The sequence below is a fragment of the Phascolarctos cinereus genome, unplaced genomic scaffold (assembly GCF_003287225.1).
Source record: "Phascolarctos cinereus isolate Bilbo 61053 unplaced genomic scaffold, phaCin_HiC Scaffold_5;HRSCAF=322, whole genome shotgun sequence".
NCBI classification, from domain to species: domain Eukaryota; kingdom Metazoa; phylum Chordata; class Mammalia; order Diprotodontia; family Phascolarctidae; genus Phascolarctos; species Phascolarctos cinereus.
The window spans coordinates 421995925-422022790 of NW_027555958.1; the positions used below are offsets into that span (position 1 = coordinate 421995925).

Genomic DNA, 26866 nt, shown 5'->3' on the forward strand with positions numbered 1-26866 from the left:
ATCTCTATTCACATTTTTTTTCTCAAATGCTTTTGTAGAAAGACATTTAAAAATAAGAAAGAAAGAAAACCTCTCTTTCTAGAAACTTAGAGAAAATCCTTGATCAAGTAGCCATAGACTTTAATTGAAGACTATTTTGTGAATCATGAGAAATTTTAGCATTGCAGGATACTTAGCTACTATAGTTTGGTCAAAACCAAGCAGAAACCAGTGGTCCCTAATTACCCCTCAATTTTCTGTGCTACTGTTTGCAAGAATGATCCCAGTGTTATCTATTCATTAGAAAAACAAAGATAAATAGAGCTAGGCTAAGACAGGTTCCTAATAGCCAAGATAACTTAGAGGATGGAGGCTGGTTATGGTAGAGGACTCGAGTTTTTATGGGTTTGATAATTCGTTCCCTTTGGGTGAGGATGGCTGTCCTGGCCCCTGCCCATTTCCCAGGTCCCTGCAGGCGGTACTGATATGCGGTGCAGGGACCAAAGAAAACTTCTAAGGCCAGCTTGGGATCCCGGAGAAAGAGACAGAACACATTAGGTTTGACACCAATTTCAGAAGCAATTTCATCCATGTACTGAACATATGGTACTCGATTAACATCACGTGGGCTTGGCAAAAACCTAAAACAGGAAGAGAAAAAAGAGAAGTCCCAGGTCAGAGGTTTGCTGTGTCCCCTTCCTGCAGTTGTTTCCACTTATAATATGTAAAGGTTGGTTGGTGGAGATCTTCAGGATGAGGAAATGAATGAAATTTATCCCATTGTCAGGGTTTCTAAGAAGTTATGAAATTATCCTTAAGCAAAATGTGTTTTTGGTATTGTTAGTCAAATCAAATCAACAAACATTTATTTAAGTACCTACTATGTGACAGGTACTGTGCTAAGTATTGGGGATCCAAAGAAAGGCCAAAAATAGTCCCTGTCCTCAAGGAACTTGCAGTTTAATGGGGATGGTGGTGGTGACAACATACAGATAACTATATTCAAATTACATATATATATATATATGTAACATGCATATATATTATATATATATATATATATATATATATATATATATATATAATAAATTGGAGATACTTTCAGAGGGAAATAATTATAAGGACTAGGAATGGATTCTTGCTGACAGTAAGACTTGAAGGAAGCCGGGGAACAAAGGAAGTAGAGGTAAGCAGGGAAAAGATTGCAGGCATATGCAATAGCCAGTGAAAATGCATGGAGTTTGGAGATGGAGTCTTGTTCATGGGACAGCAAAGAGAACAACTGCTGGATTCTAAAGTTCATGGAGTTCACTGGTCTCCATTAAGTCAAGTTTTGTCCTGTTAGTATCATTCTGAATCAGTCCTTTACTCTTCAGTTTAATAAGCATCCTTCACCCTCATTTCAGATATGTTTAACAGATTCTGAAGAACGATCAATTTGTTTCCTATACCATTTTGCTTGTCTCAGCTGTTATGTATACAATACTGCTTCAATCCTTTTTTTCCCCCCTCCTTAATGGACCTCATTCATAAAACCATAGATTGCCCAGGAGACAGAAACACACTAAACATGTTGCACCTTGCATTCTAATAAGGGAATGTAGTAGCCGGCTTTCTGTAGCAGAGGATTCTGTAGCTTTCTGTAGACTCTAACTCTAGGGTGAAGAAGCCCTGCATTGAAGTTAACCCTGACTGGAACTCTCATAACTGACATTGGATAGGCAGTAAGGCCAGACACCACTAATATTTCCTTTCTTTTTGCCTTCTCCAGCAGGCTTCCCAAAACCCATCAAGGATTACTGTGAGTTGATTTGTCTGACACCATATCAGTACCCTTGGCCATCATCCTAGGCCTCTGAGAATCCATTCAGGTTGGCAGGGAGGCAGGAAGACCCACTTTCATGGTCAGACTCTTCTCCTGATACTCATTTCCCATGTATTGGGCTTCCCATATGGACTTCTTGACTGAGATAGGTGTTACTAATTCTATTCCTTCCTGGGGAGATGTAATATCACCGGGGCTTATCATTTACCCTGCTGCTATGACTTCTAGACCCCCAGCACTGTTGGCTGACCTACTGGTGTAACTTAAGGACCTAAGTACTAGCCATACACTCTACTGACTTCCAGGCCTTTCTATCTGCCCTATAGTGGGACTTTCTTTTATATGGTATAGCCCCCAGTGAGATCAGGAACTGTGTTGCTTTTTCTACTTGTAAATTCAGTGTTTTTGTTGTTTAGTTGTTTTGATCATGTCCAACTCTTCGTGATCCCATTTGGGGTTTTCTTGGTGAAGATACTGGAGTGGTTTTTGCATTTCTTTCTCCAGCTCATTTTACAGATAAGGAAATTGAGGCAAACAGAGTGAAGTGACTTGCTCAGGGTAACACAGCTAATAAGTGTCCGAAGCTGGATTTGAACTTAGGTCTTGACTCCAGGCCCGACACTCTGTCCACTGCACCACCTAGCTGTCCCTATAACTCAGTGTTTAGTTTAGTATACTGTAAGTACTTGAAAATGCTTTTTCATTTATTCATATTCTTAATTTATAGAACTCATTTCAATGGATTTGTATATTTTTAAAGAGTCAGAAATTTCTACAGAAGTCCAGGTTTTTGCTAACCTGAATTAAGTACTTCTCTCCCCCTCAAGAGCAAAATTATCTGTTCTTTAAGGTTCAGCTCTCCAAGTGAACCTGAGATAAAAAGCACTAAGACTTTAACAGAAGAATGTCCATAGTCTTTCAAATAGAGGACTATTTTAATATAATTGTCCTGAAGGCAGAGCTCTAAATATGTTTCTAACCCTAGTTGCCATAAGGAGTAAATGTAAATGAGATCTAACAAGCAAACAAAGAAAGTTTAATTGTCTTTCACCAACACAAAGTTGCTTACTGTTTGTCCAGTTTGCCTCTGGTCCGCTTAATGTCTGCTATCATATATTTCTTCGAAGGTAATTTGTTCAATCCTAGGTAAGAAAAAAAAGGGAGAGAATTTGAGCAGGAGAGACCAGGGAAATCCTTGAATGAGAGGAAGCAGTTTTAGGAGGAAATTGTGATATCTATATCAGGAACTCAAAGCCAAAGCTCCCATGGAGGAGTTCCTAAAGAAGCATGAGGCAGCATGTTGCCAGTGTCAGAAAGATGAGTTATCCTCCTCATAATGTTGCCATAATTCATTCATCGAACAAAAAGCAAATATTTTAGTAGATAGAGAGCTTTCTAGCCTCTTTATTTTAGAGGGAAGTATACCAATCATCTACCAAGCTAATTCTGGTAGAGAAAAGATAGTATACAAAGAAAAATATAGATAAGATACCCAGATTTTCCCATGAGACAAAAATCCAAGAAAAGAAGTAGTAATATATCCCATGGTCTCAGACATCTATAAACAAATACACAAAGTATAGGTTTAAAAAAAAAGGGAACTAGAGATCCTAATGCAAGGAGACAAATTTTATCTCCAGGTGGGAATTCACAAGTAATATTTTGAGAAACACTACTCCAAAGCATTCCTGTTAATGATGGGAAGCTTATCTATAAGAAAGATACCTGCAGTTGGCCATGAGTACATTCTGCTTTTGGACAGCACTTATTACTAGGGAAATCTAATTGGTATGTTATGTTTTTTCTTTGCATTCAACCTAAATAAGCCTTCCTATTATTTCTGCTCAATGATCCCAGTTCTGCCCTACATGATCAAGTAAGTCTGGTACACTTTACTAATAATAATAATAATAACAACAACATTTATATAGCACCTACTATGTGCAAAGCACTGTACTAAGCGCTTTACAAAAACTATTTCGTTTGACTCTCACAACAACCTAGGAAGTAGGTGCTATTATGATCCTCATTTTAAAATTGAGGATATGGAAGCAAACAGAAATTAAAGTTGCTTTTCCAAGGTTGGACAGCTAGTAACTGTCTGAGGCTGGATTTGAATTCAAGGCTTTCTGACTTCAGGTCCAGTATTCTATCTACTGCACCACCCAGCTACCTACAAACATTTTCCATATGACAGTTTTTCAAAAACTTGAAGACAGTTATCATTGTCACAGATCTCCATGATGATGATGATAAATGATAACAACAGCAACAACAGCTAATATTTACATAGCACTTAGCATGTGCCAGGCACTGTGCTAAGAACTTTGCAATTATTATCTCATTTGATAAATATCCTCAATTCCTTCATCTCCAGCTTAGTCACTGTCTTGGTCTCCCTTTTCTGAGTATGCTCCAGTTTATTAGTGCCCTTCTTAAAACAAAGAGATTGTTCATCACAATCTGGATGTGGATATCTAGGGCATAGTGTAGAAGGATTATCTTCTTCCATCTGGACACTCTGCCCCTTCTGCCCCAAGGATAGCATTAATTTTTTTTTTTTGCAGTCATGTCACACTGTTAACTCATATGGAGTGCACTAAGATTTCCACATAATTTTCACATGAACAAAGAATTGGACATTACTGAGACACAACTGAAATTGTCTAGCTACATATCCCCTAATTCTGTACGATGAAAATGATTTTTTAAAAACTCAAATGTGAGAGTGTTGAGTAAATCTCTATCAAATCACATCTTATTAGATTTGGCCCATCATTTTAGCCCATTGAGATCTTTTTGGATTCTGAATCTAATATCCAACATGTTATCTATCTCTCCCAGCTTTATGTCTTTTACAGATCCTCCAGAAGCCTCCCATTTTGTCTTCATACAAGGTAATGATAAAAGTGTTGAATAGCTTAAAGCCCAGGAGTGATCCTTGAAGCACTTTACTAGAGACCTCCCTCCACGTAGACAGTAACCTCTCTTCTTTCCAGCCATTCAGCTTGTTCTGAATCTACTAAAATTTACTCTCATCCAGCCCATATCTTTCTATCTTATCTGCAAGGACAGCATTAGAGACTCTGACAAATGCTAAGCTGAAACCCGAATATGCAATGAGTGTAACATACTCATGATCCATCAGTCTTGTAAGATAACAAATGTGAAATGTGCAAATCTTACCTGCCCTTGCTTCTGTGTTCTAGTTATGTCCTAGTTATGTCTTTTTAACGTCTTTGTTGGTGGGTTCCTTCCTTGTAGATTGGTATCTTCAGATTGTTTCCCCTTTGTTCATCACTGCATCTTTTTGTATTTGTCACAATATTTCATTATTGAGGGCTCCCTATTACTCTTGGGAAGGCTTGCCAGGTAGGATTTTAGGTCATGAAATAAAGGTAGGTAGGTGGCATGGTGGATAGAGTATTGGGCCTGGAGTCGGGTAACCTGAGCTAAAATACAGTCTCAGATACTAACTGTGGCACCCTGATAAAGTCACTTAACCTCTATTTGCCTCAGTTTCCTCAATAACAAAATAAGGATCATAATAACAGCTACCTCCTAGGGTTGTTGTAAAGATCAAATGAGATAATATTTGTAATGCACTTAGCACAGTGCCTGGCACATAGTAGGGACTTAATAAATACTTCCTTCTTTTAAAAGATCCTATTTAACACTTCCTTAATTCTTTGACATTTGTTCTTGCTAAAACTATGTTGCATGTAAAGCTATGGCTGGTTTTCTTCTTCATCACAAATTCTAAGATAAAGTTGATGTTACTTTCTAAAGTTCTAATATTTTGATGTCAGCAACCAAATGCCATTTATTGACCTGAATCATGCCCAGAATAGCAGTTCCCTTCATTATTGCCTCCATCTTGCAAAGGATAAAATTATCACAAAGACAAGATAAAAAAAATGTATTAATTGCTCTGCCTCTGTCACTGAGAGAACTTTATTAGATAATCAGCTAATTACCACTGACTGTTTGATCATGTCTACAAGGGAATTGTGAAAAACCTTGTCAAATGCAATGCCAAAATGAAGATTTGCAATTTGTTTCCTGAACCCTATCCGTTATCTCCATTTGGACAGATGCACTTCCACAAATGTATGGTTTCTGGTCCTCCATTAGTTGATTTTCATTTGAATGAGAGGTTTTTATGTGGAAACTGAACGACCATTTGCCAGAGATATAACAGAAGGGACCCAGATCAGGCATAAATGACCTGATGACCTCCGAAGTCCCTTCCAAATCTGATATTTTGTGTGTTCTGTAAGATGCTATGACTGTAATTTTTGATACAGTGGAAATGGAAGAAAAGGTGGGAGTGATTCAGAAAAGAAGAGCAAGGCAAGAGCTTCAATTTGCTTTCTCTATTTTCCTGAGCTTCAATAACAGCCTTGTAGCTCTGCCAGATTTAGCCATAATGCATTTTCAATGTGAACCTTTAGTTTTAGTTGGAGAGCACATTATTAATTGTCCTTTGAACAGAAGTGTTTTTTTTAAAGGGTAGCAATTTTATTTCTTATCACAGATGCAAGATTAAGTCTTGGCAAAATTGTGAGGTTGGCTAACTTTGCCCTTTCTCAGCTTCCTATTTCATCAGTCCTCTCTCTGATATTGGAATTTCTGTCTCCTCAGGTATGTTACCTATGCCCTAACCTAATAGGTCCTTGTTTTCAACCAGCAATCACCATTAGGATCAAGGGATTAAATTAATAATAATAATAATAGTAATAATAACTAGTATTTATATATCACTTTAAGGTGTACAATTTGCTTTCCAAACATTATATCATGTTATGTTTACAGCAATCTCAGGAGATAGGTGCTATTACAACTCCCATATTATAGTATTAAGATGCTACCTCAGGATGTCTTAATATGTTACATTCTTAGGGAGAGATAAATAATGAGACTCTTGGAATTCTTGAATTCTTTAAGGTCCAAGAAACTGATTCTCTAATCATTGATTAGATTAAACTTCAGTTTGCCAAAGCAGTTTATCAGTCTTTAGTACTTTCCTAAGGGCAGGTTAATTTTAGTATAGCTGTTTACATTTGGTGCTGGCAAAATTTCCTGAGCACCAATGGTGTACAGAGATGAAAGTCCAAAGGTTGAATTTCAGGCATTATGACAGGTCAATAGCAAAGACATATTGGGTGTAGGTGTCCTTCTCTCAAATCATATCCCAATAGGGGCTCCCTATTTCACAAATACTCATAGGCAATATGGCATAATAGCTAAAGCGCTGGTTTGGGGAGTCCAAAAAAAGGAGGTTTAAGTCCTTACTCTGATAGACACTAGCTTTCTGAGCCTGCTCGAGTCACTTAATGTCTCAGTGCTTCACACAACTATCTCTGATTATACACAACAGGAAGTATAATCATTGGGAGCTCCCTATATCAATGGAATCATAGATCTAAATTATAATAAAAAAAAGTGGGCCTCACACCTACCCTTAAATATACGTACAGCCCAGCGGCTCTGGAGTTCTGATGTAGGAATGGTGGCTCCCACTGGTTGGAGGATGCCAATAAAAGCTAGCGTTGGCTTCTCGAGAAAAGGTGGAAATACAAACTTGTAAGTGGAGTTCTGGCTGCCAATATTTTTAAAGTCATCTTCTAAGAAAGAGAAATCAAATGTATATCCTGTGGCAAAAATCACGACATCAATCTCCTCTTCGGTACCATCCTCAAATATAGCTGTGTTTTCAGTAAATTCCATCACATTTGGTTTCACTAGTAGTCTCCCAGAAATGATGCAGTTGGGCATATCATCGCCGAAAGTAGGTTGATGACTCAGAAATCTATGAGAAAATGAGGATAACCCTAAAAAGTGAATGTACATCTTTGTAAAGGTGAGCAATAAGCTTTAAGGAGGAACTTCAGTTTGCCAGAGCAGGCCACCACTCTTAGTACTTTCCTAAGGGCAGGTTAATTTTACCATGGCTATTTACATCTGCACTATTAAAATTCACCAGGGCAAAGAATTGTAATTTGAGGTCATGCCGTCAATTGGGGAATGGCTGAATAAGTTGTGGCATATGAATGTAATGGAATACTATTGTGCTATAAGAAATAATGAACAGGCAGACGTCAGAAAAACCTGGAAAGACTTGCAATGAACTGATGCTGAGAGAAGTGAGCAGAAACAGAACACTGCACACAGTAACAGCAACACTGTGTGATGATCAACTATGATACACTTAGCTTTTCTCAGCAATACAATGAGACAATTCCAAAACACTCATGATGGAAAATGTTATCAATATCCAAAAAAAAGAACTATGGAGACTAAATGCAGATCAAAGCATACTATTTTCTTTCTCTTTTTAAAAGTTTCTCCTGATTTTCCCCTTTTGTTCTGATTCTTCTTTCACACACAACTAATGTGGAAATATGTTTACTATGATTGTACATGTATAGCCTATATCGGATTGCTTGCTGTCTTGGGGAAGGGAGATGGGAAGGGGGAGGGGAGGGAGGGAGAAAAAATTTGTAACTCAAAATCTTATAAAAGTGAATATTGAAAATTATCTTTACATGTTATTGGAAAAAATAAAACGCCGTTAAGTGGAAAAAATTCAAAATTTCCTGATCACCAACGGTGTACAGAGATGAAAGTCCAAATATTAGAACTGCAGATTACAAATAGGCATGCTACAATGCATAATAATTATCTGGCAAAAAAAAAAAAAACAACCTATAGAAGTAAAATATATTTATCTACTAGTGAAAGCATCAAATTGGAATTGAGAAGAACTGACTATATTTTTCACTCCCACTTCATTGAAAAAATTCATGTATTCGTAGAGACTTAAGAAGAAATACACTGACTTATATCTTATCTTGTGCATTAGTCTATTTCTGACTAGAAAAACCAATGTCAGTTTTAGGGGAGCTCATGACTGACTTCCCTGACAAGAAACTGAGAACCTAGAGATGTTCCTTCAAATATGTTAGTTTCTGTTACAGGCTATCATCAATGAATCCATCAAAATATGTTTAACCAAATTTTATTCCCAGTCTGTCCATATGTTTCACACCTTTTCTATGTAATGTGTTTTATAAATTTAAAGTAGTAAGTTTTTTGGTTATGAGCTCATCTCTTACAAGTCTCAAGGAACATTTTCTAGTCCCTAGTCTAGGTTTTGATGAGTAAGCTCATGTTTATTTTATCCATACTTTCTTGGATTTTGTGAAGTGATATCATACTCTTTCTCTGAGCCTTTGCATTCCAAGAACGAAGATCTGAAGCATGCAGTATTCAGGATCAAAGGATCCAAACCAAATCCTGGTTCTGCAACTGATTGTGACCTTGAGAAAGTTATCACATCTTGTTAGCCCTCACCTAGGGCAGCTAAGTGGTGCCATAGTGCATAGAATGCTGGGCCTAGAGTCAGGAAGACTCATCTTCCTGAGTTCAAATCTGGCCTCAGACTCTTACTACAGTGTGACCCTGGGTAAATCACTTAACCCTGTTTGCCTCAGTTTCCTCATATGTAAAACAGACTGGAGAAGGAAATGACAAACCACTATATTTGCCAAGAAAACCTTAAATGGGGTCACAAAGAATTGGACATGGTCGAAAATAACTGAGCAAAACACAGGTCCCCAGTTTCTTCCTCTATAAAATGACAGGGTTAGGCTAGACAACTTTGAATGTCTCTTTCCATTCTAAACCTCTGATCCTATGTTTTTATGATCATATAATCCCTAAACATTTTCATTGGCTTACATATGGCAGTCCCTCAATTCTCTTAACTAATGTGGGTAACTTTTGATGTTTCTGAGGCTTCATGTTTGTGTTTTTTGAGATTCAGTCACTGGAACTGAATATAGTAGCCCAAGATTGTTTTTCTATGAGGTTAGAATTGGGTTTTCTCTTTTGCTTCCAGGAATTTAGTAATTTGTTTCTAGTAATTAGATGCAGCTGATAGCAAAAGAAATAGAGCACTGGTCTTGGAGTAAGGAAGACCTAAGTTCAAATCTAGTCTCACTATGTGACCCTGTGTGAAAGTGTGTGGAAGTGTGGAACTCACAACTTCTGTCTGCCTCAGTGTCCTCAGTTGAAGAAATGGGAATAATAAGACCACCTACCTTGCAGGGTTGTTTCGAAGATCAAATGAGATAATATTTGCATAAAAGTGGCTTAGCCCAGTGCCTATAGTATTTATATAGCAGGCACTATAGAAATACTTATTTAGTTCATTAGTAATTTTCTTGATTACCATTTCTTTGATGTTCTCTTGGGCAACACTAAATAAATATGTATTCTTAAGATGATTATTATAAATAACTGTATATAATATATTGCATAGGTATAAGTAAAAATTATACACACACATGTAAACTTTTTTAACACACCAATTTTCACAAGTAGCACTGAATGACCTTTGTGTTATAAAGTCAAAGGAAGAGAGATGAGAGACTCAATGTACTGCCCAAGAGGACAATGTATACATACATTGTGTATTTCTATAAACATTTTTTTTAACACTAACTTTCACAAATAGCACAGAATAACCTTTGTGTTGTGAAGTCATAGAAAGAGAGATCAGAGACCCAATGTGCTGCCCATGAGGACAGTGTGTGCATGTATATACACACACAGATGTACACACAGATGATATGATATACATATATACACACTTTTTGAAAATACAGTAACTTTCACAAGTAGCATAGAATGACCCATATACACAGTGTATATGTGCACTGTCCCCTTGGGCAGCACATTGGATCTCTGATCTCTGTGACTTCATAATACAAAGGTCATTTTATGCTAGTTGTGAAAATTGATGTGTTAAAATGTTTATTAACCACTTAGAGATGGAAAAGCTCCTTTATTTATCGCTTAATCAACTTTAAATAGTAGAGAACTCATGATTTATTGGGACTTGGTTTGACGTGAGATGAGAATAGAAATAAAGGTGAAGAAAAGTTGATGATACCCTGGGCATTCAGGTTTTGGAACTGTATTTAAAAGAATTCCCTTCATTCTAGAAAAAAGGTCGTAGTACACAGATAGGTGAGAAAGACATTTTACCCACAATACAGACTAGGTTTTATAGCATTGATTCAAGAGTTTGACTTCCTTTGCTATTCTAAACTTTTAATTAAGAAGCCCACAAATCCAAGAGGAAAGGAAATAAGAAAACTAGGTGAAATTACATTGGTCGATATACCTAGTAGAGAAAAGAAGGGGAGGGCCAGGAGAATTGCCACAGGTTCAGTTTATCAGCCTATTCTTTTTTTTTTTAGGTTTATTTATTTATTTTGAATTATCAACAATCACTTCCATAAGCTTTTGAGTTTTAAATTTTTCTCTCTCTCCCTCCCCATCACCCTCCCCAAGATGGTGCGCAATTTGATATAGGCTATATAGATACATTCCTATTAAACATGTTTTCACATTAGTGATCTTTTTTTGTTTTGTTTTTTAAATATAAATTTATTTATTTTTAGTTTTCAACATTCACTTCCACAAGTTTTTGAGTTCCAAATTTCTCACCCGTCCCCCAACCCCAAGATGGCATGCATTCTGAATACCCCTTCCCCTGGTCTACCTTCTCTTCTATCTCTCCCCCCTCCCTTCTCTTATCCCCTTCCCCTTCTATTTTCCTGTAGAGCAGGACAGACTTCTGTACCCCATTTCCTGTATTTCTTATTTCCCAGTTGCATGTGAAAACATTTTTTTTAAAACATGTGTTTTTAAAACTTTGAGTTCCAATTTTTCTCCCTTCCTCCCTCCCCACCCACCCACTCTCATTGAAAAGGCAAGCAACTCAATATAGGTTGTACATGTGCAGTTATGCAAAACATTTCCTTAATAGACATGTTGTGAAAAACTAACTCTATTTCCCTTAATCCTATCCTGCCCTCCCATTTATTCTATTCTTTCTTTTGACCCTGTCCCTCCTCAGAAGTATTTGCTTCTGACTGACCTCTTTCCCAATCTGCCCTCCTCTCTATCACCCCCTTGCTCTCTTGTCCCCTTCTCCCCCTATTTTCCTGTAGGGTAAGACAGATTTCCATACCCAATTGAATGTGTATGTTATTCTCCTTAAGCCAAATCCTATGAGAATAAGATTCCTCATTCCCTCTCACCTTCCCCTGTTTCCCCTCCACTGTGAGAGACTTTTTTTCTGTTTTTTTTTTTTGTGAGATAATTTACCCCATTCTACCTCTCCCTTTCTTCTCCGAGTATCATCCTCTCTCATCCCTTAATTTTATTCTCCAGATATGACCCCTTAATCTTCAACTCACCCTGTGCCCTCTATCTATCTATCTATATCTACATACATACAATTTTTTTCCTTCAACTACCCTAATACTGACAAAGTTCTCATGAGTTACAAATATCATCTTTCCATGCAGGAATGTAAACAGTTCAATCTTAATAAGTCTCTTATGATTTCTCTTTCCTGTTTACCTCTTCATGTTCCACTGGAGTCCTGTATTTGAAAGTCAAATTTTCTATTAGCTCTGGTCTTTTCATCAGGAATGCTTGAAAGTCCTCTATTTCACTGAATGACCGTTTTTCCCCCTGAAGGATTATACTCACTTTTGCTGGGTAGGTGATTCTTGGTTGTAATCCTATCTCCTTTGCCCTCTGGAATATTATATTCCATGCCCTGTGGTCCTTTAATGTAGAAGCTGCTAAATCTTGTGTTATCCTGATTGTGTTTCCACAGTACTTGAATTGTTTCCTTCTGGCAGCTTGTAATATTTTCTCCTTGACCTGGGAACTCTGGAATTTGGCTACAATATTCCTAGGAGTTTTCCTTTGGGGATCTCTTTCAGGAGGAGATCTGTGGATTCTTTCAATTTCTATTTTGCCCTCTGGTTCTACTATATCAGGGCAGTTTTCCTTGATAATTTCTTGAAAGATGATGTCTAGGCTCTTTTTTTGATCATGGCTTTCAGATAGTCCAATAATTTTTAAATTCTCTCTCCTGGATCTATTTTCCAGGTCAGTTGTTTTTCCAATGAGATATTTCACATTGTTTTCTAATTTTTCATTCTTTTGGATTTGTTACAGTGTCTTGATTTCTCATAAAGTCACTTCTTCCAATTGCTCTATTCTAATTTTTAAGGAAGTATTTTCTTCAGTAATCTTTTGGACTTCCTTTTCCATTTGGCCAATTTTCTTTTTAGGGCATTTTTCTCCTCATTGGCTTTTTGGACCTCTTTTGCCATTTGGGTTAGGCTGTTTTTTAAGGTGTTATTTTCTTCAGTATTTTTTTGGGTCTCCTTTAGCAAGCTGTTGACTTGTTTTTCATGATTTTCTTGCATCACTCTCATTTCTCTTCCCAGTTTTTCCTCTACTTCCCTTACTTGCTTCTCAAAATCCCTTTTGAGCTCTTCCAAGGCCTGGGACTGATTCATATTTTTCTTGGAGGCTTTGGATGTAGGAGCTTTGATTTTGTTGTCTTCTTCTGGTTGTATATTTTGATCTTCTTTTTCACCAAAGTAAGATAATATAGTCTGACTCTTTTTGCTGCTTGCTCATGATCCCAGCCAATTACTTTAGTTTTAAACTCTTTAAGAGTCTGCTTCCAATGTGGAGAGTGTACTGTCCCAGGCTTCAGGGGTTTGTGTAGCTGATTTCAGAGATACTTGCAGGGACCTGTAAATTTTCATTTCTTCCAAGGTGGTATAAGGGGCGAGGTGTTTACTCCTTTCCTGGCCTGTGACCACAAGTATTCCTTTCTGTCCTGTAACTGTGAGGAGGGTTCCTCTCCACAGCCACTACAAGCTCCACCATGCCAGCAATCCTCCTCACCCCAGCACTGCCGCCCAGAACTGTGACCCAGATCCACACACGGGCAAAGCAAGCGATTCCTGCCTCAGCACTGGCAAAGAGATCCCTGCAGTCCCTCTCTGATCAGCCACTGGATTCCCTCTCAGTCTGTGGGCCGGAAGCTGGGGAAGCAGCTGCCCCCCCAGGGCCATGCTCTTGGGGAATTGAGCTGAAACCCCGCCTTCCTCTCTGACCACTGACAGAAACAGGCTTTTCCCACTGACCTTCTAAGTTGTCTTTGGCATTCGTGGATTGAGGAGTCTGGAAACCTCCACAGCTGCCCGCAATTCAGTCCTCTGAGGCCTGCTCCAGGTTTGCTGCGGCCTGCGCGCCCACACCATGCTGCGCTGCACTCCCAGCCCGGTGCGATACACCTTTCTTTCTGATCAATCATCCAGGTTGTCTTGGGCTGGAAATTTGTTTCACTCTGTCTTTTTGTGGGTTCTGCTCCTTCAGAATTTGTTTAGAGCCATTTTTTATGAGTATTTGGAGGGGTTTCAGGGAGAGCTCAAGAAAGTCACTGCTTTCACTCTGCCATCTTGGCTCCGCCCCCCCATCAGCCTATTCTTAATTTATAATTTATCTAGATCTGATCCTTTGTTAAGGGTAGACAATTATGGATGGGATCTAGGAACATATTCCTGACTTGCACAAGAACCATCTATAATGACCACTTTGGATTCAAACACTCTCAAAGTGACACTGTAATTCTATGTGAAAAATAGCAGTGTAACATCTCCATTTCTTCATTCTAAGTAAAAATAGAGTAAGATGGCCCAGAAACTCATGAGGGAAGAGGCTATGGTGGTCATTCTTGTTATGGAACCAAAAGGGATATCAACAGTCATCTAATCCAAAACACATTCCCCCAAAGGCTGTATTATAACACTCTACTACCCACCCAATAAGTGGTCATCTTCCTTTGCTTCCCATTTTTAAGATTGGCATTTTGTGCCTAGGGTATGATCTCTGGTGGATTTCTTATAGTAACTTTAATCCAGCTCCAATTTTCCTACTTGACTAGCCCACTGCAATAAACAAAAGAAAATAGCCCCCCCCCTTGACCATACCTGTGCTGAGGCTGAACACCAAAATTTGTGTGATTAAACTTGTAATTGAGTTTATTCTCTGCCCAGTTGTTGATCACAGAGGTTGTTAGCCAGTTACTGATGTTGTTATAAAAGCGTGTGAAGAGTACAGTGTCCATGGGATTCCCATTGTCCCAAACACGGTTCCATATCCAAGCACCTCGCCTTGTACTGAGGAACACCTAGATGAGGAAGAAGTTGCTATATTATAACCTACTTTCCTTACCTCATCCTTATCCTCATTCTCACCATTGCTTGATTTTGCATAGCACTTTAAGGTTTGCAAAGTGCTTTACTTATATTATTTCATTTAATCTTCATAACAATCCTTGGAGGTAGATGATCTATTATTTGCTCCACTTACAGATGAAGAAACTGAATCTCATGGAGGTTAAGTGACCTGTCCATGGTCATACAGCTAATAAGTATCCGAGGCATGTTGAATTCATCTTCTTTATTCTAAATGCAGCACTTTATGCCCTGTACCACCTAGCTAATCCCTTGTATGTGTCAGAGCGAACCTGAACCAGGTATTCCTGATTCTGACACTAGCTCTCTATCCACTATACCATACTGTCTTTCGGAAATACATTTATTAAAGTCACATTTCATCAAGTTATCCTCTGCATGATCCAAACTATTTCCTCATAGTAGGAGCAGATTCCTGGAGTACTATATTCTCAAGGTCTTAAACAAAACAAAAATGGGAAGCAGAGAGTCTTTTGGGTTCCAGCTATGCCTGGAAGTGCATATACTTCATGGATGGTGGTGAATGGATTCCTTTGAAGAATAGTGTATTTAATAAAGTCAGACCTGTTTAGCCACATGACTGAGCTCACAAGCCACATCTGCTCCAGAATTCCCAATGCCAATCACAACGATTCTTTTCCCTGAAAATTTCTCTGGATTCTTATACTCCCAGGTGTGGAAATAGGGTCTTTTAAACTTCCTGATTCCTGTGAGGAAAGAAAAGAGAAAGACAGACAGACACATACAGACACACAGAGAAAGAGAAAAGGAGAGGGGAGAAAGGGGACAGGAGAGAGACAGAGACAGAGTCAGAGAGAGAAGAGGAAAGAAGATAGGGAAGAAGAGGAGAGGACACAGAGACAGAAAGAAAAAGGAAAGTCAGAGATAGAGGGGAGAGGAGTAGGAAGAGGAGAGAGATAAACAGAGAAGGGAAGAGAGAGAGAAAAGAGAGAAGAGAGAGAAGAGAGAGAGAAAGGAGAAGAGAGAGAGAGAGAGAGAGAGAGAGAGAGAGAGAGAGAGAGAGAGTGAATCCAGTGAAATAGATTTTCTCTCTATTCCTCAGACACTCCCCTTCACCTCCTGCCTCAGTGTTTTTGCACTGGCTGTCCCCAGTGCCTAGAATGCCCTCTCTCTCCATCCCCACCTTATAGCTTCTAGGGAATATGAGTACATTCCATTGAATGAAACAATCCTTACCCTCAAAGAGTTTACTTTCTAATGAAGGAGACAACTATACACACACAAACACACACACACACATACACACACACATACACACACAAACACACACACCTATATATATGTATGCAAGTATGTATGTATGTATATACACATTAAAGTTAATAAATAACAAAATATACAAATTAGTTAAATACAAGGTTGTTAGGGAGAGAAGGCATTAGGAGTTGGGTGAAGTGTCCTCCTTTGCACTGAAGCCTTTCTTGATCTCCCAACTTCCAGTGCCCTCCAGCCCAGACTACCTTATTTTGAACTAATATAAACATATTTGCATGTGTTCACTTTTTACTTGTTTTACATCATAATATTAGTATTTGTTGCCTTTTCCATTTGAATGTAAGTTTCTTGTGAGTAGGGATAGTGTCATTCTTTATACTCGTATCCCCAGCAGCTAGTTTAGTATTTGACACTAGAAAGTGCTTACGAACTGGTTGTTGATTAATTAATTGATCGTCGTGACCCGAGGCAAGTCGGTTAAGCACTCCAGTAGTCCTAGGCTTCCAAGATTTAAGACGATATCTAAGTCTCAAGATTCTATGATGTATAGATAAGTGGCAGTCTGCATTGGTGGTGAGAACTCTGACTCTGACAATATTGCAGGTCCTTGAGAGCTGGGTATATGTTTTCCAAAAACGATTTCATTTTTTTTCATTATAAACAGAAATTATTTTAAAAATTAAAATACACACTACTCAAACTTCTTTGCCGGTACAACAAACTTCTTTGGTGCTGTACAACATGGCCACCCAGAGGAAACAGCAAGCCCAGTCAAGTCAGGGTATGTTTAAGATCTACTATCCAAGCAAAGAAAGAGATTAAGGAATTAGGAAGGCCTTTCCCAGTCTCTCCTTCTTGCCTACTGCTATTGCTAGTGTTTTGCCTCTGAGATTACTTTCCATTTATAACATATATGGTGTCCAAATAGCCTTTGTGCAGCTTTATACTATTACAATTTAAAACTTCACTAAGACTATCAGGACATCCTGTACTTATTTTTTTATGTACAGTTATTTGCATGTTATCTCCCATATTAGAATGTAAGCTCCTTGAGGGCAGGCACCATTTCTTCGTATGTGCAGCACCTAGCACTGTGTCTGGCAAGTGGTAAGCAATTAATAAATGTTTGTTGGCTGATTAACTAGATTGATCCATAATCTCTTAGATATCAGTGATCCTTTCGCTGGTCAGATTCCAATCCATTCAAGCCTTTTCATCTTGTGGGATTCTTATCTATGTCTTTCCATAAGTGCTCCATGGACAGGGATCACCCAAAACCCCAGAAGCTTTCCTCTGCATCTTTTAATAACCTGAGGGTAACGATTTAGTGCTTGGGCTTTTTTGTCTTGCATTCACTTTGACCTGTGTCCATCTGTAAATAGTCAGATATGTGCTTTTAAGTTGCTTTTCATATTGACATTGCTACACCCTTCATACAATCAAGTCCACTCATTTCTACCCTCATATAAATTCTTTTCTCTCCTCTGACCACAACTCTGGTGCAGAACCTCCTTGCCTCAAGCCTGGATTAGTGTAAGAGTCTGCTGATTGGTCTCCTTCCCTCAGGTTTCTTCCCATTCCAGTCCATCATTCACTCAGCTGACAAAGTGATCTTCCTCAAATTTGTTTGACCAGTAAACTCTGGTGGCACCATAGCACCTCCAGGATCAAATATAAAATCCTCTGTCATTTAAAGAGCTTCACAACTTGATCCCTTCCTATTTTTCCATTTTTCCTTTAGCCCTTTCTCTTACCTCCGTATACTCTGTGTTCCAGTGATACTGACCTCCTTACTGTTCCTTAACACTCTATCTTACTACTTCGGGCATTTTCTCTGGCTGGCTGCCCTTCCTGGGATGCTCTCCCTGTTCATCCTACCTCCCGGTTTCCCTATACCCCTTTAAGACTCAGTTAAAGGCTCAACTCAGCACTGGCATTAAGGGGGATTGGGAAATACTACTTGTAGAAAGTATTTACAAGAATACAAAAAGTATTTCCCAATCTTCCTTAATGTTACTGCTTTCCTCCATTGATTATTTCCAACTTATCCTGCATATAGCTTGTTTATACACAGCAATTTACATATTGCATCTCCCATTAGACTGTGAGATCCTTGAGAGCAGGGACTGTCTTTGAACTGTCTTTGTATCTCCAGTGCTTAGCACAGTGCCTGGTATGTAGGAGATGCTTAATAAATAAATGCTAGTTGACTGATTACCATATACCCTTTAACAATATTCTTTTATTTTTTTCAGTCATGTCACAATTCTTATTTATTCTACTCAATGTTGAGAGGGTAGAACTAGAAACTGGAACTGTGATTTCACTGATACAAGGAATTCCCAGATGAGGAAACCCCCTTACTGTAGGTTGGGGCACCGTCTTTGCAACTTAGAACCTTACAGACTTTCCTGGAACAGGTAGAGGTTAAATGACTTATCAAGGATCCCATAGCCATTTTGAGTCAGAGGTGGGGTTTGATTCTAGGCCTTCCAAGCTCCAAGGTTCACTATACCATTCAAAGTGAGAAGTATCTAAAATCATCGGGAGCTGGAAGATATTTCATAAGCTATTCTGTTTGCTGAGTTTGGGAGGCCATTTTCTTTTTCTCATTATGAATTGACCTTGGTGGAGGGTATCTTCTCTAGAGAAACCTAAAATAACTTACTAGAATGTTAATTAATAATGGCTTAACTGCTTTATAGAGACAACAGAATATTAGGGAACATGAATGCAGTTACGATTCAATCATCCCAAGGAAAGGAGGCAGCTGGGGGCTCTGTGGATAGAGTGGATAGAGCACTAGGAAGAACTGAGCAATTTTTTTAGGGGAGTCTATAGCTTTTGGAGATGACCAATGAGGTCCTAAGTAAATAAATTGCTCCTGGACTATATGTTGCACTCTGAGATTTTTGCTTGTTTTTAAAATAATTTTTATGCACACTGTATAAGGCAGCATTTGGGCCTTTGAAAATGTAGATTGGATAATTGTATTTTGTTAATACATGTATATATATATATATATACACACATACATATACATATACATATGTATATGTATACATATATATTCTATAATACATGTATTATATAATATGTAATTATATAAATTTATATATAATATAATAAATATAAATTATAAATATATATTGTTGTTGCTGTTTTGTTATTCAGTTATATTTGACTCTTTGTGACACCATGGACCATTTTTGTTGTTCAGTCATTTTTCAGTTATGTCTGACTCTTTGTGAGCCCATGTGGGATTTTCTTGGCAAAGATACTGGAGTGGTTTTCCATTTTCTTCTCTAGCTCATTTTATAGTTAAGGAACTGAGGCAAACAGAGTTAAGTGACTTGCCCAGGGTCACACAGCTAGTAAGTGTCTGAGGCCATATTTGAACTCAGGTCCTCCTGATTCCAGGGCTAGCGTTCTATCTACTGTACCACTTGTACCTCCCACCATGGACTTTAGCATACCAATGCTGTCCGTGGGGTTTTCTTGGCAAAGATACTGGACTTATTTGCCATTTCTTCTCCAGTGAATTAAGGCAAACAGAGGTTAAAGTGACTTTATCAGGCTTACACAGCTTGTAAGTGTTTGAGTTGGATTTGAACTCAGGTCTTCCTGACTCTAAGCCCAGCGCTCTACTGCTAAGCCATGTAGTAGCCACTCTCACACTCTCTCTCTCTCTCTCTCTCTCTAATATATGTATATATGATATATATATATATAATATACATGTTATATATATATAATATATATAATATACATATTATATATATATAATATATATAATATACATATTATATATATATATTATACATACATACACACACATATATATGGGTGTGTGGGTGTGTATACACACACATATGTACTATATATATAATATACATATATATATATATACATACATATATACATATATATATATATACATACACATTATAATGTGAGCTGACCCATGAATATATAAGATCTTTTTCTTACCTACTAAAATAAATCTGAATTTATTCAGAATTGAAATAATACAAAGATTCTCTATGGGTTTTGTTATACTATTCAATTACTCCAAATGACTAGCAATACAGAGGTCACTCATTTCTTGTTCTGATCTGTAATAGAATACATATGGAATATTTTTTAAAAATTTAATGGCTTTTTGTAACCTTATGGGTGACTTACCTGGAAAGTCTTTTAGTGGCAAATTAGGGTAAGTATAATGGCCACTGCAAACCATGATCCCATCAAAGATGTAGGATTCCTGCTTACCATCAGTATCTACCACAACATCCCACTGGCCAGTGGAAGAAAAATCAGAGCGCTTCCTCACACTGCATACCTTTGACTGGGAAAAAAAGGAAAAAACACAGATCACTTGGCCTAGTATCTTTAAATCTCTACTGTTTTTGTAGAGTTCTAGTCCTTGGTATATGCCTACTACCATCTTTTTCTTAACTCTCTAGTTCAGATAATAATATCTAGTCCAAGGATTCTTAATCTCTTTTGGATTCCTTGGGCAGTCTGGTAAAGTTTACAGATCCCTTCTCAGAATAATGTTTTCAAATCATAGAATAAGATACATAGAATTAGAAAGGAAATCAATTATATTGAAATATAGTTATTAAAAATTTTTTAAGCCAAGTTCATGTACCCAGGTTGAGAGTCTTTATTCTATGCTGCTCTAACCCCACCTTCATCAGAATAAGATGAGTTTTGTAGAACAGGGAACATAGTGGAAATCTCATTCTGAGGAGGAGGAATCTGGCTTTCAAGGCCTCTGTTGCTTCCTCTTCTAATATCTGTTACCAGCCCTGGCTGTGTTTTAATGGAGTGTGCTCCATGCGATGTTCCCTGACCAACGTTTTTTATAATGTATTTTTCTCATCTATCAAAGGATGAAACATAAAAAAGTTATTTAAATAAGAAATAAAATAAAATAAGAGGCTTTATTCTAGTTCAACATTTCCTTGCAGAATTTATTCAAAATGAAATGATCTTCACTCCTGGAAACTGGAGCTTCCCTAGATTAACACCGCCCCCCCCGCTTTGTTTTCTATGGCATGCTCTCATTATTAGTAAATTTGTAAAATGAGTAAATTAGTAAAATTTGAACTAACTCTCTCCATTTATGGTCTGATCACATAAGACTACTTATGCTACCCATGAGCAATCTGCAAATCTATGTATTCACTCTTGCCTTACTCACCAGGAAGCAAATATGCTTCAGAAGTTCAAAATGCTTGACGTACATTTGTAAGTACTCCATCATTTTGGAATTGTGCATGTAGTTGGGATAATCATCAGGAAAAGGATAATCACTAAAGGCTGTCATCTCCTTAGAAGTATTGCAGGTCAGAGATCTGTAGATAGCGGGTCTCCCCACTTCTGATTTTTCCTACCAAAAAAAAAAAGGATTCTCAATGTGAAGAAAGCACTAAAGATGATATAAGACATGAAGCTCAACGGTCTCCTACTTTCCTTGTATGAGACAAAGTCATCCTTCTCAATTATCTGCAGTAGTGAAAGAAATGTCATAGGACAAATAACTGAAAATAGAAAATAATACACTTAGCTAATTCGAGGCTTTAGCCCTTCTCTTCCCTGTGCTGGGAAATATATTCACCTACTGAAATGGCTCAGGGGCACAGCTAAAAGTTAAGAAACTGGCTTTGTTCTCTGCTTTTTCTAGGCAGAGTAACATGCAATCTATTCAATGGGGGGGTGGGGAAGAGGGGATAATATTATAATTATGGTTCTTTTGGCAATTATAGTGACAACAACTAGCATTTATATAATTCTTTAAGGTTTGTACAGCCCTTTAAAGATATTATCTCATCTGATACTCACAACAATCCTGGGAAGAAGGTATTATTATAATCCTCATTTTACAGGTGAAGAAACTGAGGCAGACAGAGATTTGAGTGACTTACCCAGGATCACACAGCTAGTAAGTGTCTGAGGCAGAATTCAAACTCAGCTCTTTCTAACTTATGTTCTATTCAAGCCGTATGTTCTATTCACTATACCACCTAGATGGTGGAGAAATATAGCAGCTAGAGAATTCACAAGGTACTAACAAGCCTTTGACAGAGGTTTTCCATGCTATTTTCAGGAAAAAGGGAAGAGATGAAGTTGATCACAAGGATTATGGATGACTGCTTTAATTATCTCTACAACCCTCTCTTCCACCCTCTGTACAAGGACCAGCTAGTCTAATTATTGTTCAATTAATAAACTATGTGCATTTCACCATCTCCTCCCCTCCCCTCATATTCTTTTTATTTTCTCTAGTTGGGATATCCTTCATACCAGATCTAGAACTTGGAATTTTTTCACATAGGGAAAATACCACAAACTGTGCCTGGGTCCAGGGTCATGAATAACATACTCATTTGAAAGCGTGAGGTATAAGGAAGGGCAAGGAGGGCCAGGGTAGGTTAGGTGAGGAGTGCTCTCCATTTTTCCATTTAGTAGTTTCCTATTTTAATGACCTCTTCTTGATAAGTAGGTGCCAGTCTCTATTGCTTCTGTGCTTTAGAAGGACTGTGATTGTTAGTTATCAGAACTCTTTAAATTCTGTATCTTGGAGCAAAGCCCTAGTACTTCTGCCTGGCTCCCTACTGCCTCTGATTATGTAAGTACTAACCAATCTTTTTTTTTTGCATCATATTTTAAATTTTTGATTAAAAAATTTACTTGACAAAATATAATCTGTTCTAGGTTTTAGAACTTTCAGTGATTTATAGTCACCTACATGTGTTTGCTTAATTTTGTTGATATATAACATAATAATAATAATTAATAATAATAATTATAGCTAGCATTTACATAACTCCTCCTATCTAGGCAACATGTTAAGGGCTTTACAAATAATCTTTACTTCCAAATATATCCTTACTATCTGTCCTTTCCAGAGATTCATTTCTTATAACAAAGAACAAAAAAGAAAGGACATTTAAAAAATCAGTTCAGTAAAACTAACCAATTCATTACCTTTCAATGTTCCCAAACACGTAATCCCCCCCACCTTTGCAAAGAAGGGAGGATGAGGATGAGTTTTCTCATCATTTCTTCAGAACTAAGTGCATTCATTACAGCACACAAAATCCAACTTTTTTTTTTGTTATTTCCCTTTACATTGTTGCTGTCATTACACAGAATTTGTAGACTGTTTCCTGAGTTTTGCTCATTTCACTTTGCATTAATTTATGTCATCTCATACTTTTTTGTATCTTAGTATTCATTATTTCTTATGGCATGATAATGTCCCATTACATTCATGTACCACAGTTTGTTTAGCCATTCCTCAAATGATAGGTGTCTGTTTTGTTTCTAGTTCTTTGCTACTCCAAAAAGTACTGCTAAAAATATTCTGGTGTATGTGGAACCTTCCTTTCTACTATTGACCTCTGTGGAATATATGCCTAGTAATTAGATCGCTGGGCCAAAAGGTATGGACATTCGGAGAGTTTATTTTTAGTATAATTCCTAATTGCTTTCCAGAATAATTATTAAACCAATTAATATCTCCACTAACAGTATATTAGTGTGCTTGTCTTCACAAGTCTCTCTAACATTGACTATTCCATTTTTTCCAACTTGATGGTTATGAGATGAAACCTCAGAGTTCAGATTTGCATTTATCTTATTAGTGATTTGAAGCAGTCTTTCTAATAATTACAAATAGTTTACAATTTAAAACACTATTTGTTCACATTTTTGAGCACTTACCCATAGGGAAATGGACTTTCATCCTATATATTTTTGTTAGTTCTCTATATATTAGCTACCAGACTCTTTTCAGTGATAATTGGTACAAGGACTTTTTCCCCCCAGCGAAAAGCTTCCTTTCTTATCTTCATTGCATTTATTTTACTCATATAAAAGCTTTCCAATTCCTGAATTCCATGTAATGCAAAAGGCATGTAATCTGGTTTTCTTTTTCTTTCTTCCTTTCTTCCTTCTTTCCTTTCTTCCTTCCTTCCTTTCCTCCTTCCTTTCTTTCCCTCCTTCCTTCCCTTCTTCCTTCCTTCCTTCTTTCCTTTCTCCTTTTTCCTTTAATCTTTTGCAACATCATGGTCTTTTCCAATGAGTCCCACCTTATCATTATGTGATCAAAGTATTTAAGCTTCAGCTTCAGTGTTGGACCTTCCAGTGAACAGCCTGAATTAAATATTGACTGATTTGATCTCCTTGCTGTCCAAGTGACTCCAAAAGTCTTCTCCAGTACTGCAATTTGAAAGCATCAATTTTGTGGCACTCAGCTTTCCTTATAGCTCAACTCTCACAGCCATACATTGCTATTAGAAAAACCATAGCTTTGGCAATATGGACATTTGAAGGCAAGGTAATGTTTCTGCTTTTTAGTGTGCTGTCCAGATTTGCCGTAGCTGTCCTTTCAAGGAGTAAGAGTCTTTTAATTTCTGGGGTGCATTCACCATCTGCAGTGATCTTTGAACCCAAAAATATAAAATCTGACACTGCTTCCACTTCTTCTCCCTCTATTTGCCAGGAAATAATGGGATCAGTTGCCGAGGTCTTAGTTTTTTTTTTTTTACTTTAAGCTTCAAGTCAGCTTTTATATTCTCCATCAAGAGATTTCTTATTTCTTCTTCACTTTCTGCCATCAGAGTGATATCATCTGCATATCTGAGATTGTTGATCTTTCTTCTGATAACCTTAATTCTGGCTTTTGATTCATCCATCCTGGCATTTTGTATGAGGTGCTCCACATATAAGTTAAATAAATAAGGTGACAATATATAGCTTTGTTGTACTCCTTTTCCAATCTCAAGCCAATCCATGTTCCATGGTCAGTTCTACTTGTTGCTTCTTGCCTGCATACAGGTTCCTCAGGTGTCAAGTAAGATGACCTGGTACTCCCATCTCTTTGAAGACTCGTCACATTTTGTTATGATCCAGACAGTCAAAGGCTTTAGTGTAGCCAGTGAAGCAGAAGTAGTTATTTTTCTGGAACTCCCTTGCTTTTTCCATAATCCAGTGAATGTTGGCAATTTTGTCTCTAGTTCTTAGCCCTTTCAAAAATCAGCCTGCTTTTCTGGTAATTCTCAGTGATTGCTGAAGTCTAACTTGTAGAATCTTAAAGACAACTTTGCTAGCATGTGAAATGAGTACAAATGTTCAGTAATCTGAATATTCCTTGGCATTGCCCTTCTTTAGGTCAGGGGTACAAACTGATCTTTTCCAATCCAATGGCCAGTGCTGAGATTTCCAAATTTGCTGGCATATTGAATACAGTACTTTAATAGCATTTTAGGATTTTAAATAACTTAGCTGGAATTCCATCACCTCCACTAGCCTTATTGTCAGCAATGCTTCCTAAGGCTCATTTGACTTCATTTTCCAGGATGCCTGGCTCTAAGTCAATAACCATACCATTGTAATTATTTGGTGATATAAAAATCTTTCTTGTGTAGTTATTTTGTGTATTCTTGCCACCCCATCTTATGTCTTCTGCTTCTGTTAAATCCCTACCATTTTTGTCTTTTATCATGCCAGTTTGGGCATAAAACCTTCCCTTAATAGCTCTAATTTCTTGGAGACCACTAGTCTTTCCCATTTTATTGATTTCTTCTATTTCTTTTCAGTGGTCATTTAAGAAAACCTTCTTATCTTTCCTTGATATTTTCTGTAATTCTGCATTTCAGTTGGGTATCATATTATAATCAAAATATAAACTAGCTCATATATTTCGTTAAAATATATACTCTTTGGGGGCAGGAATTATTTTTGTTTTTTATTTGTAAACCCAGAGCTTAGCACAGTGCTTGGCACACAGGAAGTGATTAAAATACATGCTTGTTGATCGATAGATTTTTAGTCAGATTATCTTCTCTGACAATGGAGGGTAAAAAATAAAATCCTCACATACAGAAAGATGTCAGACCTTAGCAAAAAGTTTAAACTTACTTTATATCTCCATAGTCCCCCAATGTCGTTGCTTCCTTCAAAGCAGGTAGGTTCCAGTCCTTCTTCTAAACAGCACTTAATGGCACTTAGACCACTGACCCCAGCTCCAATCACTGCAACTCTTTTCACTGGCATGACCTTCTATATCAGAAACATGATGAAAGAGGTCTTTTATTTCTGACTTTTGGAAATAAAATGACATTTTATCACCCTGTACTTTATTCTGTATTTCAGAATTTCTACGAAAATGAACAGACTGTTATGATATTTCTAGATTCAGCTCAAACCCATGCAATCCCTACTTTTACAACATCCTTAGAACCATCAGATAAGATCAAAGACCACTGTCACTTCTATTGGAATCCCAAGTGTAAGGTCTGGAATTCCTCTGGCTGAGGAACCCTGTATGTCTGCTGTAACTGTGGGGTGTTCTTTTTAATATCAAAGGAAGAGGCTAAGTACCTCCATATCGATTATAGGTAGTAGTTTAATCAATCATTATGGATACTTACAAACAGGGGCAATCTGGCGGGGCTGCCAGACAGTTTTGTGGATCCTTCACTCCCGAACCCCCAAATCCCCATGGTAATTACAGAAAACAAAGGCAGGCAGAGCTAAAAAGTGTATCACCACTGATTGGTGGATATTTTCGGTTTTCTGCTTAGTGATGAGCTTGGGAGTTAAGCGAATGTGCACAATAAATTTCTGCATTGATCATGTTCTGTTCAGAGTATTTTTGTTTTGG

General features: G+C 37.5%; 1 protein-coding gene across 1 annotated transcript; it reads right to left on the reverse strand.

The window, feature by feature from the left end:
* Window positions 1–268: 268 nt before the first annotated feature.
* On the reverse strand, window positions 269–26256 carry LOC110202722 (flavin-containing monooxygenase 5-like). Its single transcript, XM_020979006.1, has 8 exons — window positions 26122–26256; window positions 21398–21586; window positions 20374–20536; window positions 15517–15659; window positions 14686–14885; window positions 7267–7616; window positions 2874–2946; window positions 269–620 (listed from the first exon to the last, which is right to left on the reverse strand). Exons 1-8 carry the CDS (start codon window positions 26254–26256, stop codon window positions 269–271), a joined length of 1605 nt encoding a protein of 534 aa, XP_020834665.1.
* Window positions 26257–26866: the final 610 nt, after the last annotated feature.

Bases quoted from the DNA above. Each gene is read 5' to 3' on its own strand.
- LOC110202722 (XM_020979006.1), bottom strand. From the start codon at position 26,256: ATGCCAGTGAAAAGAGTTGCAGTGATTGGAGCTGGGGTCAGTGGTCTA. The intron at 15,660-20,373 runs GTAAGTCACCCA...CTTTCCTCACAG, and splicing joins GCCACTAAAAGACTTTCCAG to GAATCAGGAAGTTTAAAAGA. The intron at 14,886-15,516 runs GTCTGACTTTAT...TTCCTCATCTAG, and splicing joins TCAGTCATGTGGCTAAACAG to GTGTTCCTCAGTACAAGGCG.